Below are 15,958 nucleotides of genomic sequence, written 5' to 3'. Positions count from 1 at the left end.
CTGTGAGACCGCCCCCCCTCCACAAATGCCGGTTTGCCATCACCTTAGCCAGTATTTTGGTATCTGCATTAAGCTGGTATATAGGTTGATATGAGTTCCAATCATCTTCAAGTTTACCTGTCTTGGGGATAAGCATTATTGTCGCAGTACGTAAGTCTGTATACATTCTGTGCAATGGGGCGGTATTTCTGCTTGCCATTCGTTTAAAGAATTCCATCGGGAGCCCATTCAGACCCGGTGCCTTTTGCATGGGATTTTCCTCCAGTGGCAGGACCCTCTCTCTCACTAACATCCTACATGGACAGTCACGTATAAAAGCCAGTAGGTCAGGTGTAGATGGTGTTTTATGAGTCAAAGAGAATTCTTGGAAGTAGTCTGCTACAGTTTTCACTTTGTCACTACTACCTGCAGTGGTCTTTCCATTCGGGGCCAAAATCTCCCTGATATGATTCCTATCCTTGCCTCTATTACTAAGTCACGCCTGGTGTTTCTCTACTTTGTTCTCTGCCTAATATTCGTTTCTGTTTCACCATGTAAGTCCCCCTGACCATCTTTGTGGCCACCTGGTAGTATTCTTCCCTTTTAACACTGGTGTGTGCCTGTATCTCGCCTGAAGGGGTGAGTATATAGTAGTTTTCTAAGTTATCTCTCACACTCTCTAGGTCAAGATTCTGCTTCGCCCTCTTCATTTTTTCCTCTGCTTCTCCTGAAATTATTAATCCCCTTAGTGTGGCCCTGTACGCTTCCCACAGTGTTTCTGTGTCCTTTTAAGGATTGTCGGCAAAGTAATGCTTTGAAACCTCCTCTAAACTCTCATCTACCCTTGTATTCTTTAGCCTCTACGCTGCCATCCTCCATTTCCTCTTTCCTCTGCTCTCCCAAGTGCTCAGTGTGGCTCTCTCGATGAGTTGTCCGATATAACTCTTGCTTTGTATCCGATTTCAGTAAATCGATTCAGTATAGCAAGGGGTGTAAATAGATAATCTGTGCGGGAATGCGTATTGTGCGCTTCAGAATAATAGGAGTAGCATTTACGCATCCCATCTGGGCTTTGGGATTCTCCAAGTATTGCTCACTTTCTATCGAAACTTGACCTTGAAAAACAGTACTGGAGGGCAGTAGATTCTGAGGAGCTGGGGGAGCACTCCATTCCAAATTATCAAGTGGTTTTACCGATCGGAAAGATATTTGTGAATATAAGGCTTTTTGGGATACAATTTCTGTTCCCAAAGACAGGAAGTTGTACTTTCAGTTTCATGTAGGAACCCTACTATTAAGATTATTTACCAGTCATTGGTCATTTGAGGGGGAGACCGCTTGTCCATCTTGCAGTGCTCCCACCAAAAATCTGCCTCATGTTTTATTTGTTTGCCCTGCTTATAGATCCCCTCGCAGGAAAAGGCCTGCCCCGGCCTGTAGGTTGCTGGGATTCCCTTGTTGCTCTTCAAACCTTCGATCAGATACCCATTTGGCATTTTTGCTGTTGCCAAATTTCTTGGAGCGATGTGAATTCTTAGAGCAAAAATGTTATCTACACTAATATGATGAATTGGTATAAATAATTAAGTACCAGAGAATGCTTATGAGGAGTATTCTGGTTTTCATGCTTTTATTCTTTTTACACAAAATGTTTTGTAATGATTTTATTCTTATATATATTTATTTCTTTTTTGTATTTGCTATGCCCTTTTATGGCCAGAGTGGCCGAAATAAGGTATCTTTGAAGATATTAAAATCACCTCCAAGAATAGTTGTAGCTGTGGCGAGGCTCAGCAGCAACTGTCTCACCCTCTGCAGTGTGTCTAATTGCAGAACCAGTGGGGCATACACATTGACCAGGGCCACTGTCTCCCTTTCCCATTCAGCCAGTACCGCTGTATATCTGTTCAGGTCATCAGTCCAGACTGCACCACATGGAGGGCCAGTGACTTCCTAAGCGGGATAGCTACCCCTCTTGAACTTGTAGTGTAGCCTGAGTGACTAGACACTCTATACTTGCCTTGCCCCAGGCAGGGCCAATTAGTCCCTTTTAAGGGCGTCTCTTGTAGGAACACTATATCTGCTGCATATCGACCCAGAGCTTGTATCCCTAGTCCTCTTTTTATGGGATTCCCCAACCTTTTAATGTTCCATGTAATTAACTTCAGAATGTGTGTCATGACGATCAAAGTGGTCTAGTCCTCCTACTGTGCATCGTGTCCCTCCCTGGGGTGATGTGACATCTTTCTCTGTCCAACATGTCCCTGTATCACCTTATCCATATGAACAGCTCCCTAAGTCCATCCCCACCCTACCTTACCATGCAACGTTTTTTTAACTAACTGCCTCCCTATTGCACGGTATGTTTGTCGCCCAATTAATTCAAACTGTAGATGCAGAAATGTTGCGCTGCCACGTGCCATGTTCCCAGTGCATGGGGGCACCGCTTCTGGTAGCTTGTATCATCAGTCACCCTCCATGCCGATTATCTCCTCAGATGTCATTGAGGTAATCACCGGTAAATCTGAGTACACTTCCGCTCCTGCTTGATCCATTTCTTCATCACCAGACTCCTCAGTCTCCCTGAGTAGAGGTTCCCATCTGTTGGAGGTCCCCAAAGTGCTGAACCTCAGAATGTCCTCCACCACTTTTGCTCTCTCAGTCTCTGCTTGAATTTTCGATGGGGTCGTTTGTGAGCGGCTTTGCATCCTGCCCGGTCCCCTTCTTGCCTGCCCTTTTGACGCTCTGTCCAGCTCTCTTTCCTCTGGGAGAGAGTGATGCGGCCCTCTAGCCATTCCCATACCCCAGCCATCCCCTAATCAATGATGCAGAGCGTGACTGAGAAGAATAATGCATACTTGAGGCTCAGCTTCCTGAGGTATTCCTAGGAAGGCTTCCCATTGTCATTGGACTTCTGCTGTATAGTCTGGGTGGATGTTAACTTCCTTTCTCTCTATCTACCAGTGTCCTTGTAGCCTAGCTCTTTGTAAGATAGCAGTCCAATCGTGAAAGTTTAACAATCTGGCAACGTTCGGCCTCAGCAGCACCCTGGGTACCGTAGCTCCCGGGGAACTCTGTGTGCTCTCCCCACAGTAAACCACTTCGAGGTTTTCCCTTCCAGCAGCACAGAGGATAGCCTCTCTTGGAGACAGATTCAGTTCCATGCTTGGGCCTTCCACTTTTTCCAGGATCCCCACCAGTCGGATGTTGTTGCGATGGTACCGTCCCTGTGCGCCAGTGCGGTCTCCGTGCCCAGCACCCAGTCCGCCAGCTTCTGATGTTCAACTCTCAGGATGTTCACCTCTTGTGCTACTGCATGAATTTTAAATTCCAAAGCTATTTTAGTCTCTTTTGTTGCCATCAGTGTTGCCCCTGTATGTGCCTCGAGCTCTTTGTCATCCACTATTGTCCTCAATTCCCTTGCTCTTTTCATCACTTGCAGAAGCTAGCATGGTGTGGGGTTTGGTTGGCTTTGGCCAGACCATCTTGCATCTCCTCAGCACTGTCGTCGCTCTCTTGTATCGCTCTCTGTGTGGGTCAGTTTATACCACAAGTTATACTCTCCGCCCGTCTGTTTCTGCCTCAGGCTTTCATTGTTCAAGACAGCCACGGTCGGTTGTAATAGTTTTACCAAGGAGTGAAAACCTCCCTCTCAGCAGTACAAGCCACCAGCCCTGGACATGTGCACAATCACCTGTCCTTTCCACAGTTTGTTTACCTAGTCAGAATATCCCATACTCGTCTGCCTTCAGGATTGTGATAAATGCGGTCTCCATTGTGGTAATGCGGTCTTTGGGATGTGGAGACCATCCATATTGACCCCCCAATATCCATCAGTCCCTCATAAAAAAAAAAAAGGGGGGGGGGGGGTGCTGAAGCAGGCCTTCAAGACCCCGCTTTCCAGTACAGCTATGTGTTTTCCAGATAACTCCCAGCCTCTGCCCAGCGGCACCACAGAGGGATTGCAGAGATTGTATCACTGGGGCACACCCTTGCTTTCTGCCCTTCTGGTGCTGTGTCAGGGTTACAGTGCTTGTGTCTCAAGGGCTCACCTCTACTTTCCACTTGACAGCTCTGTGAAGTGAACACATGGCCTGAATCTATAGACCCATGTTACTACTTCTCGTCCTGCCAACCTCTGAATCCACCCATCTGGTTTGGGGACTGGGTCCCTGACCACTCGCTCCCGCTCCCACCTTGTCAGGCTCCGGCCATCCTGCATTCACCACCTAACAGTCGAGGTGGCATGGGCATGATTCAGCGGCTGCCATCTTGCTGCTGCTTGGCTTTGTCGTGGCTCCCTGCTCTTGGTCCTACTTCAGCTTGCTCTGCACCACAAGTCGGGAATAACCACATTGAGTATCAGACGTGCACCTGACTCACCTAGGATCCAGGGTGGTCCAAGATTATTCTGTCTTCGGGCTAATGGTGCCGGAACTCAGCTATGGTGTGGCGATCTCCATGCGGCCCGAAGCAGAGCCTAGCCCACCACTTTCAAAGCTCACCAGCTGCCACTGAGTGTACCACCCAACCGTTCCAGCCCAACAAGTCATCATCTTTAGGGTAGGGTAAAGCATTTCGTTTCCTTGTAAAATAGAGATCATCCTCCCTCCTGGCCTCATAGATACTACTGTACCCTTGGCATTTTTGTTTGCTTGACACACATTAAAACCATCACACCGTTCTGACTCTCTAATTGCTTAAAAACCTAATTTGACTTTTTTGTATGAGGAATGAAAAGAATATTATCTATTTCTCTGCTAAAAAATTACCTTTTAGTAAACGGTGACCAACACTGTTTATATAGGTACTTCTCACCATTTTCAATGCTTCTATTTTGTTCAATCAATTTAATAAATATGGGGGCGTACTTTGTTCATCAAAAAGTGCAATCAAGTCTAACATGATTGAAAATATAGAAAAGTGAGCATCTCTTTGTGGGAACAAACGTGTTGTCAGTTCAGAATTTCCTATGTGAGAATACACTGTTGATGGTTTGCATTCATTTAGAGTTGAGATTTGTTCAAGGTTTGATTGCTCACTATTCCTGTGTATTGTTGTGACAGTCTGGGCTTCTGACACTGAATAATTTAAAGGATTATTTAACCCCTTACTTCGAGGATTATTGCCCACAGATTTTAATTGTGGAGGGCTTTCATTTGCTTACATTAAAGACAAGGAAATATTATTATATGCCAAGGGTGGATTGAATTTGATATTTTTTTAACTCCACTTTTCTATTCTACAATGTTTCCTTTTCATTTTTCATGTATTTCCTTTTTTCTGGACAGAATTTTTTACCCCTTTCACTTTTTACTTCCTGATCCTTTTGCAATCCTTTTAAGGATAGAGAGCTAGAGAAGTGCCCAGAGGATTTATGTTATGGTGATTGGCTGATTCCTAAAAACAAATTCTTAATACATTTGACTTTTCCAACATTTTGAAAGTTTATTTTTCTTCTCTTTTCGTTTTGTTTTACAAAACACAGGTTGTCCAACTTGCACTCCCATATGTGGTATAATGGATTGAGAGACAACCGTATAACCTTTTTGGAACTACGCCCTCCTGTTTTCTCCATTGAGTTTTGATACTGGTGTTGAGCGCGATTACGTTTTCTTGTTCTTATTTCTACAGCCAGTATCTGGAACCTCTCCCACCTTTGGGACCAAACCTGAGAGAACTAGTTGAAGGGTATATAATATATATGTCAGAGTTACTAGCTGACCTTTCCAGCAAATTAAAAATTCTTATGAATAGATTCAGAAAATTGAACATAATCTCCTGGTAGATTGTACAGTATTTACGAATCAATTTCTGGAGTAGCTGATATCTCGGTATAGAGGCTGATACTCAGAGTGCTGCTAAACAGATTCGTAGTTGGTTTTAATAGGTTTAGTACAAGTAGGTTTCTCTACTATGCCTTTAGTATCAATGTTGGTATTAGTATCAATATCAGAAAGAGTAAACTCAGCAGTACCTGGCAAAATTGTGATATCAATGTCCGTCTGTATTTTTCTAAGGCTAATTTCAGTTGATTTCATATGGTTTATTGTAGCAATTTTACCCCCAATACGTACATTTCCCTTCTTAGTTTGGGCAACTCACGTTTTCCTTCCATTTTGGAAAAATATTTTGGGATAAATGCCAAACCCTTTAAATGCCCACATGTCAGCCTTTATTTCACAAGAGGTTCGATTTAGGTTTTTTTGCATGACCTCATGCTAATTAATTTTCCACATTGAGGCTCTGAGGCAAAAGCTCTCTTCTCTTGAAAACCGTCATGATATTCCACAAGCTGCATCTTAAGTCACCTCCATGATTTACCCCTGAACACCATTTGCTACCGACCACCTCTCACTACCAGTATTAGAGTAGGAGGCCATATAGTCAGTGAAAAGTAATGTACTGGGGCTGTGGGGTAGGAGCACTCCAGGCAACTTCTGTGGTAAATCACGTAAGGACAAAGAGAGAAAAATGTTCTGTAACAGTAAAACTGTTCAGTCACAGGTCTCACATACCCCAGGTTCTCCTCAGGCTCTATGTGTACTCAGTCTTGTTCTCTGGTATCCACACATATAACCACTCATTTTTGGCCCTCGCTGATATCTGTTTCGCCTGAAAACAAAAAAAGAAGAGAAATTACAGTCTCTGCTCTCTGCTGTACTTTAGCAGTTATCCAGAATGCAACAGCATGGATACTACTGGGGCTTCCTCAATTTCAATGAGCCCTTTCCAAGCTGCATTGGTTGCCGATAGAAAAAAAGGATAAAATTAAAAGTCCTGTTTATTGCCCACAAGGTGAAATACATGTCTGGCACTCATATCCTTCAGCATTGTGTCACTTCTTATAGGGCTTCTTGAGCATTGAGATATAGTGGCCTTTCCTTGTTAGCTACTCCCAGAATCAATAGAGCAAGAGGAGATGGTCCCTAATTTGCCTTTCTTGTGCCCAGACTCTGGAATTCGCTTCCCTTTCACCTTTGGACCAGTGGAAATCTCCTAGGTTTCAGGAAACAACTTCAGACCTGCCAACTCACACCGTCCCCCAATGTGACACATGATGTGGGTTCCCATCACACGGTCACCCAGTGAGGGACCAATATCACACAGTGGCAGAGAAAACAAGCTGAAAACCACTGTAAACAGTGGTTTTCAGACGCTTTTAACTTCCGATGTCCATTAATGGGTGTGAAAGCACCTCTGGACATCAGCAACAGTCTCCTCAAGCTTTTGTTTTTCTCTTTTAGAGGAGAGGGTTTGGGGCCGGGATGGGGGCAAAAGTGCCTCTTAGGTGTTTCTTGGCAGGAGGCCATACCCCCTCCAAGGCTCTGCCCCCTCCTCACACTATAATATGTGTCTTAAAGTTAGCAGTTCTGCAACTTAGCACTTAGCTTTTTAACTAAAATACTGTGTCTCCTCACTAGTTTTGCCAGGACTAGGAAGCCTGTTTTGGGTAGCCATGCACAAATAATAATAATAATAATAATAGTAATAAGATGTCAGTCTTTGCTTAAAGGTGGGGACCTGGGGACTTCCATGGTGAAGATGAACTCAGTATGAGCAATTGATTGTGCAGGCTCCTGAAAGCCAAACAAGACCAAAAAAGTCACCAGTTATGCCAGGCAAATGTGGAAGTGCTGTAGGCGCTAACAATGTTGATGGTTGTAATAAACAAGCATTGGCTAAGCCAGTAGGTCTCGGCAATCCAAGTGCTGTAGTTTTTATCAGTGTAAATCTTTTTCGGGATTATCAACGCGTAGTTAATGCTAATCGCACATCAGCGCAGCCATGTGCACTTGTTGCCAGGTGAGGCCTTCCCTCTTCCAAGCCAGCGGCACGTGAAATGTGCTCTTCTCTCCAACCCCACTGTCCTCACTTTTATAAGCAACATCTGATGACTTGCCTGCAATCTTTGCATCCCCAATTTTGGGTTTCCTCTTAATAGAAAAAAAGGAAGTTGTGTTGTGGAAAGACAAAAACATATGAACATAATATCCATACACAATGGAAATGTGTTTCCTATATTATCCCCAAATCTTATGTAATAACATTACACAACAGTGCACCCTTTCACATCTAACATGCATATGCATGCTTTGTGTACTCACATAGTGCATGTGCCACTTACACACACAAAAGAGACAGAAAGCATTCCCTTAGGAACACAACATTGTAATAAAAAAAATTAGGCTTACACGTGACCCCTATGAGACGGGCCCCTTGGGTTATTGTAAAAGTAATAGTTTCCTTAGTAGACATCTGAAAGGTAAGTTGGTCCAGTAGTTAGAACAATTGTATTAAGAAAAAGGGGCCAGCTAAAAAAGAAATCTGGCCAGCATCCACTTACTTGCCAGTTCCGGAAACCACACAGTACACCTACCTGCGCTCATGACCCCTGAATTGGGAATTTCAGATTGCGGGATGCAGCAAAAGTAGGGAAGAAGTGTGTCACGTCATCATGCTCCCATCATTGCCTATGCACAATCACATCCACATCATGTCTCATTGCAACAAGCGCCTGGATACCCTCTTGGGAGATCAGTGCATTATACAAATGAATATATCACATAACATAAGAACAAAGATTATCCAGCCACCATGTTGATGGAATGAGACCAAAAAAAAGAAAGAAAGAACTAAATGCCATATTAAAGGAGTATTTTTCCATAAATACAGGGAATCATGATTACAGAACTGATATGTGTTGTTTTTATTTGTAAAAAAGTTCTAAATATGTAAAGTATGTTGAACGTTTCTAGTAGGTGTTTACTACTGTATATTAGATATAATAGGTTTTTATTTTTTTATATTTAAAAGGTCTTGTTAAGGAAAATGAATATACATAGGAGTTCTCAAAGGTGAAGGTATAGAAGATCCTTAGTTGATACAAATTGGTAAGAGGGTTGTCAGTAAGTACTAGGATGTCTCTAAAAGGTGGAGAGGGAAAAGCTCAGAGGCTGGGGAAAATAGAAAAATCCAGAGTACTGTTTTTCCGTCCTGATCTTTGAGAGATAATCGAAGGTTTAACAGTTGAATGGGGAAGGGGATGGGAGATGGCCTTTCAGACTCAACTGCAGATGCACCCAACACACTGATAATGTGGAAGATGGCCTTTCAGACTGAACTGCAGCTGCATTCAACGTGCTGATAATGTGCAAACATGAACGCTCCCCTGAAACAGACAGGTGATAACCAAATGGTAAGTGTTCCCCAGGCAGATGCAGCACCCAAATTCCAACAGCTGATGCACGGTTACTCCTTTGTGTAACCACGGGCATACATGAACAAGCCATCTCAAATTACATTTACCATTTGATAGAGAGCAAAATACAGTATGAAACGTCAGTTCCCTTTAACGAGTGCTACAAAAATTACCTAGTAAAATCATGATACTTAATTTGTTCACCTCTCAAGAACAGAAGGTACCTCCTGCCTTAGTGCAATTCATACTTTTGACTTGCATGTTACACACACATACCTGCTTAAGGCACTCAAACCACTGAGCTATCCGACTGGATGACTTTTACTGATCATTTACTTTTAACCTGTAACTGTGTAACATAATAACCATATGCTTGCTTATGTGCTGTGCGCTGCAGTGTCAAGAACTGCTGCCTAAAGTCTCTACCTTTACTCATATGATGGTCAGTTTTTTATTTTTAGTTTTGAGGGAAGGTTAACATGAACGGCTGCTGCCCAGTACCCCAGCCTTCAACCTCTCATTTCATATTATGAGCAACAGAATTGAGAATACTGATCTGCTAATGGGTGTGACCAAGGTACACTTTCAGTTTAGAAAGTTAAATTAAACCCCATGCCAGTTGCCCAGTATGCAGGTATACGCTAAGATTTAGCATCACAGAGTGTCAAGGTTTACAGCTGCACTATTTTAGCAGCCCCTCTCAGTCCAACAGTCTGAAGCTGAATTTGGCCTTGATGTTGGTTACTAGTCCCAGAATACAAAGAAAGATCCTGGACTAGAGCAGCAAGTCATACTTGGACTTTGGAAACTAGGACAACAGCTGTAAAGTTAATGGGGCTAGTTATATGTTACCTGTTTTTGGTGTAGGGGTACACATCCCAGCATGCTTAGTTGTTGACTGAAAATACAATAGCACTGACAGAGAGGCACCCTCATGAAGTGTGATTTTTTTTAATAGGAATATGCACTATTTCATGCTACTTACTGCAGGTGGAGCCAATGATTTGCACTCTTCTGTGCACTTCCCACACTATCCCCACCCGATGTATCCACAAAAGGCACCAGTTTGATCGAAGACCTGCAATGCAGACTAGACTGTTACAACACAATACTACAACATTTGTGCAAGGTTATGATGTGGGCCGCTAGTGGAACCAGAGCAGCCCTGATGATCACACCAAGAACCTCCATGTCTGCAACCAGTTCCCTCAAGCCATATCTCCCACTACTTTATTAAACCCATTTATCTCTCGACAAACACAAACAACCTAGGCAAAACAAAATCATGCGGTACCGGCAACACTCAGGCATAAAAATAAAAAAATCAGCAATAAAAAAAACGAATTGCTGTACAAATGTACCATATGCACCTCGCTGGTGTGGTATCTTCCACAATGAGCAGTATTTTGTAAACTTTACATATGGATAAAACATGCGTTTTATGTATTTATATTCCATTTACGAATAAATAATTCTTGCACATAAACTGGAAGAGTTTTACTTCAGAGGAGCTATGCAAGAAAAGTGTAAACCCCTTTCAAGCGCTACTAATTTACTGACAGCAGTTGACCGGGAAGGGTCACATTAGGAAACAATAAGTATTTAACTGTGAACAAGTTGGCCTCTAGGTGGTGCCAGTGCACAATTTGTGCCCCTCAAGCTTGTCAGCCAGATACAGCAATGAGTAGAAAACACACTGATACGTATTATTAAAAGAGAATCATTGAGTTAAAAAAAAAACTTGGTTTAATCCGAAAATAACATAGTAATAAGCAGGCAGGGACAGTTTCAATCCAGACGTTCTTCAAATAGTTTATTTTTTATTTATTTTTTAGAGCAAGTGATACTTATGGAGTGCAACTAAGATGAATTTGCTTCAAATAAGTGAGTTTCCAACGCGCTCACCTTAGATGGAATAAAGTTGTGTATGCAGGACTTCCTGGCGGGTAGGTTTGCAATCATCCACTAGGGGAGGTCCAGTTTAGAACATAAAATAGCAAACCAGTCTTCTTGGACTCCAAGGGGTGAATCTCCCACTGTGGATTGCGATTTACATTTAGAAACATTACCCTCTCCAGCCCCCACTTCAACCAAACCATATGCACAAAGAACAAGCAACACCGGGACACTAAATAAACAGGCACCCTCGGAAAACAGCGTTTGACATTTGATCTTGGTCTTTGAATGCTCACCAAATGTGATGAGATAAGAATAAAATTTACAGACCTGTTTACAAAAATGGAGTGGAGCTGAGAGCTGGTGAAAACAGGACCAATCGTGTGAATTGCTTTTCAAGAAAGAAAAAAGTAGTTCTTAAAACACATGCTAAAATGATGACCAGTGTATTGATTTGGTACTTGGTTCCTGTTCTCAGGGATGGCTAAACACAGGAAGAGGCATGAGAAATGCATGCCATGGACAAATGGGAAGGAAGAATTGGAGCGCAACAATGGAACCAGCAAATGGGAAGCCTATGGGCGGTCTGAAGCCGACAAAGTATATACAATATGCCTTGAAGAGAGAGCAAAATCACTGTCTAGCAGAGACCTAAAAACACTGGTATTGGGGGCTAACAGTGGCAAGCTATGCTGCCACCTGGACCCGCTACCGCTCCATAATGCTAGACCTGCGAACGCCCTGCCCTGCCCAGACCCACATGTGACTCCACTTTACTGCGCAACATTTTCTGGCAACTGATGAAGACACAGGGACCGAGTTGCTGTACCGCTCACTGCAGGGCTGCACTGGGACTCCGCAGTACCCAGGCAAGCCATGCAATCTGTTTCCGCGGCTGCGGACTATAAAGCACAGCTCCCGGCAGTCTACCAGCAAGTTGACTCTGTTACAGCTCTCAGGTCTTACAGCAGCTCCCTACCTCACCCTAGCTAGTGAAGTTTGCCAGTAGCACAACACAGTACACTAATAAACAGTCCCTTGTGAGGATCACCGCTTAAAGGAGGAGTGGGGAAGAATCAGTCGTATAACATTCTTGCATGGGAATGTGCACTAGTCAGGGCAGAGCCAGTCATGTCCCAAATCCCTTCTTCCTCAATGTAGCTGACTCCATTAAAGAACTGATAAGCATATGATAAAAATCAGTAAACATGAAAATACTTAATAGACTTACTTGTAGATGCTGCATACACTTTGGGGACAGTCTTTTCAAGCTGTTGACGGATAACAGATGTTTGTTGTTACCCAACTTAATGATACTCATTTTACCAACCCTGGAAAGATTAAAGGCTGAGTGAACCCATTTAAGTCTATAGCCATGAGGTCTGACACAGATCCCTCTAGTGGATGTGTTAGTGCACTAGGCCACCACCCCTCCCTCAAATGTACATTTTGAACAAATTATAATACCTGAACCTAAAATATATATTTTATTCCTACATTAAACAAGATTGAGTGGTAAGTCTAATAACTTTATTAAGTTACTTGACCTTACCTCTGGTCCATTGATCATTTGCCGATTTGTGAAGCCCTAATAAAAGGCAGACTTTCCGCAACTCGGCAGATACTGAACATGGTGACATAGAGATGCAATATAAACGATGCAATACAAGTGTTTCTCTAACTAAACCCAACTTCCCATGTTAACACTACTGCCTTATATTTTAAGTAACCTTTGTTGTGTATGTTATGAATACATTGCTTTTTATTTACAAAACAGGCCCTCTGATTGCTAATAGTTTGTGCTCAGTGAAAGACAAAGAAAAGGAAGATGTGCGCCTCGCGGACCACCTGGACTTGGAGAAAAAGCAAAAAGATGGTAATTCTGCAGGTGAGTGACTAGTGCTTTAATAAGTATCTAACATTTCTATTAGCAAATTGACACATTCAGTCACTAACCCACATCAAAGGTACTCCACCCTCACAGACCTGAACAGAAACATACTTACTTAAGTAGAGCCTTTCAGGCTCTCTCTAATTCCAAACAACTGGGAATAGATAACCAAGCATAGGAACTGTTGGGAATCAGAAGCATGTGCATGTGCATGCAAAGCTAAATGCCTGCTTATTAAGAAAGTGAACAATTTTAATGTCAAGCAAGGTGGTACGATTAAGAAATTATTCACATGTTGATGGAAACTAGAAACGATCACAAGTGGAACAGTACATGTGCTCTGAAGTATCCAAAAAATTATGAATGGAATGCTTGAATTAATAGCAGATCCTGGGAATCACTTGGGCCACAACCCTGTTCATCATCATTTTTCACCCGATGCCAGCTCAGTTTGAACCTGACCATATGCAAATCAGTCTTGACCCTGCTCCAATGGGAGCAGTCCAGCCCGAACTGCCGGGTCAGGTCCTTCCAAAACTGGAAAACAAGAAATTCAGGACCGGTTTTGCCCTAATAAGGTCTCATCTGCCAGGTATAGCTTGGTTCCAGTAGCACATTGTGCATGGGACCAATTTTGGGGCATACCTTTCCCATTTAGGGCGACACACTAAAGTATTAAAAGACATGCTGGAGGGAATTGTTGAAGTAATGTCAGCCTCTTACAATCACTCAGCCCCATTCCAGTCCATTGTTACTTTACAAGCACATGAATTAGAGCAACATTTCAATAGAAGATGGGACAGCTTTCTTAGGACTTTTTTCGGCAAAATCATTTCCCCGAGACACTTCATCTTGTAGAGATTGATGAGCAGCACAATTGACAACAGCAGTGTTGAAAGACAACACAAGGGTGCCTAATAGATTTTTAACATACATGCCACTTTTAATGGGGGTCCCTGCAAAAGTGAGGAACCCTTTACTAAATCCATGTCAAAGTCGCAGGTCACTCCCAAGTGCCTATGTACAATCTTTAGATACAGTAACAACCTTTTTTGTGGCTTACAATCATGGGTGAGGAGGGCAACACTCTCTGCCACCTGGGCCAAGTGCACGTTTTACAACTTCATGTTGGAAACATACAGCATATTGAGCTGCAAGGCTTCCGACAAAAGTTCTGAAGCATGAATCATCTACAAAATAAACAAGTTCACTGTTGGGTATTGGCGTATCGAACAGGTCAATGTGAGGTTTGCTCAGGGGCTAGGTGGCTAATAGGCAATCATGTGACTCGCACTCTTGAGAGGTGAGCGTCAAAGAGGCTAAGTTCAAAGCAAGACACCTAGCTGGCAAGAACAAAAAAATCTTGTTTCTGGTCATTTGGGCAGTGAAACAGTGGTGTGTTTTCACCATGAGCAGGAACAGCTACAGAATGGATGTTCAGTCACAATGACAGTGAAACCTTAGACAGTGTTTTCTAATTCTTCTACAAGATGGGTTGCTGCAGCAAAGAATGCCAGCAAGGCAGGAGCTCTGCCACTCAGGAGTACGCAGTGGGCTTATTTTGTTCCCCATGATCCTGCTCTAGTAGTCAGGAGCGAACCCTTTTATTATTAATGTCAATACAATGTGAAGAGGTTGATGTAATCAGAAGCCTCAGTGCAGGTGTAGAAGTCAGTGCTTGCTTTGCCTTGTGACACTGTGGGTGTTAGCAAAAGAGGCTGACGTATGTTGCCTCATTAGGATGGAGGGATAAATAGTTTCCCTAACTATCTAAAGTTTTGATTTTAATGCACCCTGGGAAAAATTAAACCCAATAAACTTAGAGATTTTCCAAGGCATTTTTACTATTCAACAGCATAATCTAACCCCACACTTCATGGAGAAATAAAGAAACAAAAACAACAGTAGCTCCCACTAGAGCTCTAGAGCCCACCCCGACACACACTTTGTTGGGATGTAAAGCCGATGATGGAGTATGTCACAAATAGTGAGGGAGTTCTATTTTTACAAAGTAATGAATATCCTTTTTTCAAGAAGTACAACAAAACACACACTGAAAGTAAATCAAAGCTTACTATAATTTTTTGTGAGATGCTTGTTTCTTAGGGAGGATGTCATAGGTTTTAATTCCTCTCTCCTCACGTTTGTATACATAGGTATTCGATTGAAAATTACTGAGTTGTTTTTTACTATGCAGATCTCGTTTCCACTTACCAACATGTGAACATATACATGCTTTATATGTAAGTGATTTGAGAAGACAAGGTGGAGAAGTTTACACACACTGATAATTCATCATTGTACATTTTGTGTCTCCGTGATGTCTGCCAGCAAAAACCGAAGTGAACTGCATAATCATGTTTCCCTTCCCAAATGTAGAAAATCCTTAAACTTCTACTTACTCAGTTTTTCATAGGGTTCTTGTCTCCTCTGCAACACATTTCTTAGGCCAATCATGTTTTAAACTACCATAACATGGGGGATGTAGCTTGAGTCTGGGCGAGTTGGCTGCATGATCTCGCCGCTCCACTGCAACAGCGAGCGAGAGTGACGCTCTTTAACATGACTTCCTGTCATTTCTTTCCCCCGAGCAATGAAGCATCTCTGAACGGGTGAAGACTCCAGTTAAAACCTAACCTCGGTAGCGGCCCATCCGCAAGCAAGATCGAGACCCAGGTGGCATTGCTCACCACCCTACTAGACAAGATGGCAGCCTCCTGAGACGAGGCAGGCTGAACTTCTCCAGACTACTTCTGACATAGCTCGGTGTGACTTCTACCTGTCCCTACTTGGTGGAGGTGCCCAGTAGGTCCCTTGACTAAGCGACTGCTTGCCCTCAAGTCTCTTGACTGACAATGAGAATTGACCAGCACGCTTAACCACAACTTCAGACAAGATGGCAGCCTCCCAATACTGTTGCTGAGCCCTTCTGGGCCACCCTGAAGCATGGATGGTAGATCGGTCAATAATACCCATGTCGCACCATTTGA

The 15,958-nt window shown here is 43.0% G+C and overlaps 1 protein-coding gene across 2 annotated transcripts in view; it reads left to right on the top strand.

Moving 5' to 3' along the window:
• LOC138298754 (zinc finger protein 34-like) overlaps nucleotides 1-15,958 on the top strand; it is a 298,592-nt gene that overhangs the window by 85,190 nt on the left and 197,444 nt on the right. For both annotated transcript variants that reach the window (XM_069236900.1, XM_069236899.1), the window contains exon 3: nucleotides 12,855-12,965. In XM_069236900.1, the coding sequence (XP_069093001.1) occupies nucleotides 12,855-12,965 (111 nt within the window). The remainder of the gene's footprint in view (nucleotides 1-12,854; nucleotides 12,966-15,958) is intronic.

Source organism: Pleurodeles waltl, chromosome 1_2, assembly GCF_031143425.1.
Source record: "Pleurodeles waltl isolate 20211129_DDA chromosome 1_2, aPleWal1.hap1.20221129, whole genome shotgun sequence".
NCBI lineage: Eukaryota > Metazoa > Chordata > Amphibia > Caudata > Salamandridae > Pleurodeles > Pleurodeles waltl.
This window is presented reverse-complemented; position numbering and strand designations above follow the sequence as displayed.